General features: G+C 33.9%; 1 protein-coding gene across 2 annotated transcripts in view; it reads left to right on the forward strand.

Moving 5' to 3' along the window:
* The window catches only part of LOC107677182 (p21-activated protein kinase-interacting protein 1-like), a 7,655-nt gene that overhangs the window by 2,587 nt on the left and 2,933 nt on the right, over nucleotides 1-2,135 (forward strand). For both annotated transcript variants that reach the window (XM_016471986.1, XM_016471987.1), the window contains exons 5-8: nucleotides 759-833; nucleotides 1,005-1,057; nucleotides 1,201-1,346; nucleotides 1,515-1,612. In XM_016471986.1, coding sequence (XP_016327472.1) covers nucleotides 759-833; nucleotides 1,005-1,057; nucleotides 1,201-1,346; nucleotides 1,515-1,612 — 372 coding nt within the window. The remainder of the gene's footprint in view (nucleotides 1-758; nucleotides 834-1,004; nucleotides 1,058-1,200; nucleotides 1,347-1,514; nucleotides 1,613-2,135) is intronic.

The raw sequence follows: 2,135 nt of genomic DNA on the forward strand, positions 1-2,135 counted from the left end.
CCTTATATCAGAAGTTTAAACTCATATGGTTTAAAACGCATGATTTCAGCGCGATAAACATGATAATCAGAACCAAAACAGATGTTTTTTAGCAGATACGAGATGTAATGGTGCAGCTCTATTCTGGAAAAGGGGGCGGGGAGCAGCAGCTCATTTGCATTTAAAGAGACCGGTCTGAAAAACAGCGTGTTTCTGCTTCCACTCAAAATAGGCATTTTCAAAATGATATAATAAATGATTTGTGGAGTATTTTGAGCTGAAACTTCACCGATATATTCTGGGGACACCAGAGACTTATATTACATATTGTAAAAAGGTGCATAATATGTCTCCTTTAAACTGTTTCAAACAAATGCTGTTATTTTGAATTATTTTTATTCATCAAAGAATCCTGAAAAAATATATCATGGTTTCCACAAATAAATTAAGCAGCATACCTGTTTTCAACATTGATAATAACAATAAATGTTTCTTGAGCAGCAAATCAGCATATTAGAATGATTTCTGAAGAATCATGTGACACTGAAGACTGGAGTAATGATGCTGAAAATTCAGCTTTTCATAACAGGAATCAATTACATTTTAAAATATATTTAAATAGAAAACTGTTATTTTAAATTGTAAAATAATTTCACAATATTACTGTATTTTTTGAATAAATGCAACCATGGTGAAACTTGCAAAAATGTTAAGAATCCTGCTGACCCCAAATGCCTATCCAGTGTAAAAATGACTCAATCTGGGTTTTATTTGTTTAGGGGTCGTGTTACTTCACTCTCCGTACACCGTTCTGGAAAACTTGCGCTCTCTGTCGGAACAGACAAGACTCTGCGGCAAGTACACAGATGTTAACATGAATATCAAAAGTCCTGGTCAGATTGTTAAGCTGTAAATGAAGTTAAGCTGTTTTAATTTTTGTGTATGAATGGTAATAAATATCATTGGGCTTGGTTTGCGGTTCAACAAAACTATAGTTTTAATGACAAAATGTAATATTATTGTAGAACATGGAATCTCATTGAAGGACGTTCAGCTTTCATCAAGAATCTTAAACAGAGTAAGTGAGATTATAATAAGATATACTTTCTGGTTCTGTATTTTCATTGTTTTTCCTTGTTTTATAAATGATTTTATAGAATAATTGTATTATATTGAGAAAATTAAACTTCTCAGTTAAATCAAAACGTGTGTGTTTTGTAGATGCAGAGATCGTCTTGTGGTCACCAGACGGAGATCAGTATGCAGTGGTTGGGAATGATCGAGTGGACATTTACATTCTAAAATCTGCCACAATTACTGGAACCATTGCATTCACACAAAGGATTTCATGTGTGAAGTTTCTGAAGGTGATCAGTCTCATCGGTGTCGCAAGAGAACAGATATGTCTATTAAGTCAGTTCTAGTTTAGCTTGCAATTAAAATGTTGCTTCCCTGGTTTGTCAAATGTAACGTGATCAATTGATTCTACTGCAAAGAAATCTTATTCCAGCCTCTGTTCTGCATGTCTCTTCAAGAACACACTCTTGGCTGTGGGAGGAAACGATGAGAGCGTGCGTATCTATGACGTGACCTCACAGAAGTGTGTCTGCGAGTTCAAAGCACATGAGAACAGGTATGACCGCCACTTTTGAACCTTTATTTAAGGCTGCATCCTAATCCAAGTGAATCGGCCATTTCTAGGTCTGTCTTTTCATCAGAATTGTGCTAGTGCATTGAAATACTCAGAATGCATTGTAAAATGAGTGAGATCAGCTGTATTTGTTATTGTATTCATTTTAGGGATGTTCATTTTAACCGGTTAACCGACGGTAAGAATTTTGACCGATTAATACAATCAGTTAAACGGTTTAAAAAGTCAGTAATTTATCAAAATATTTAAAATGGTTTGCTGCATGGATAAAATACGCTACGCGTATAAAAAAATGTGTTTTTTAGAGGGAAAAAAACCAAGTCGCATTTTATTATTTCATTCAGAAATAGACCTAATGCCGTCGCGAAATGTTTACAAACATTATAATAAACACTGTAAACATAGCTAGTGTTAGTTCCCCTCACTCCACAACAAATCCTTTCAATTAACAGTATTTAGAAAAGAATTAAATAATTAAAAATATAAGAAGCTATAGCAATATAAA

Source organism: Sinocyclocheilus anshuiensis, unplaced genomic scaffold (genome assembly GCF_001515605.1).
Source record: "Sinocyclocheilus anshuiensis isolate Anshui unplaced genomic scaffold, SAMN03320099.WGS_v1.1 scaffold392, whole genome shotgun sequence".
NCBI lineage: Eukaryota > Metazoa > Chordata > Actinopteri > Cypriniformes > Cyprinidae > Sinocyclocheilus > Sinocyclocheilus anshuiensis.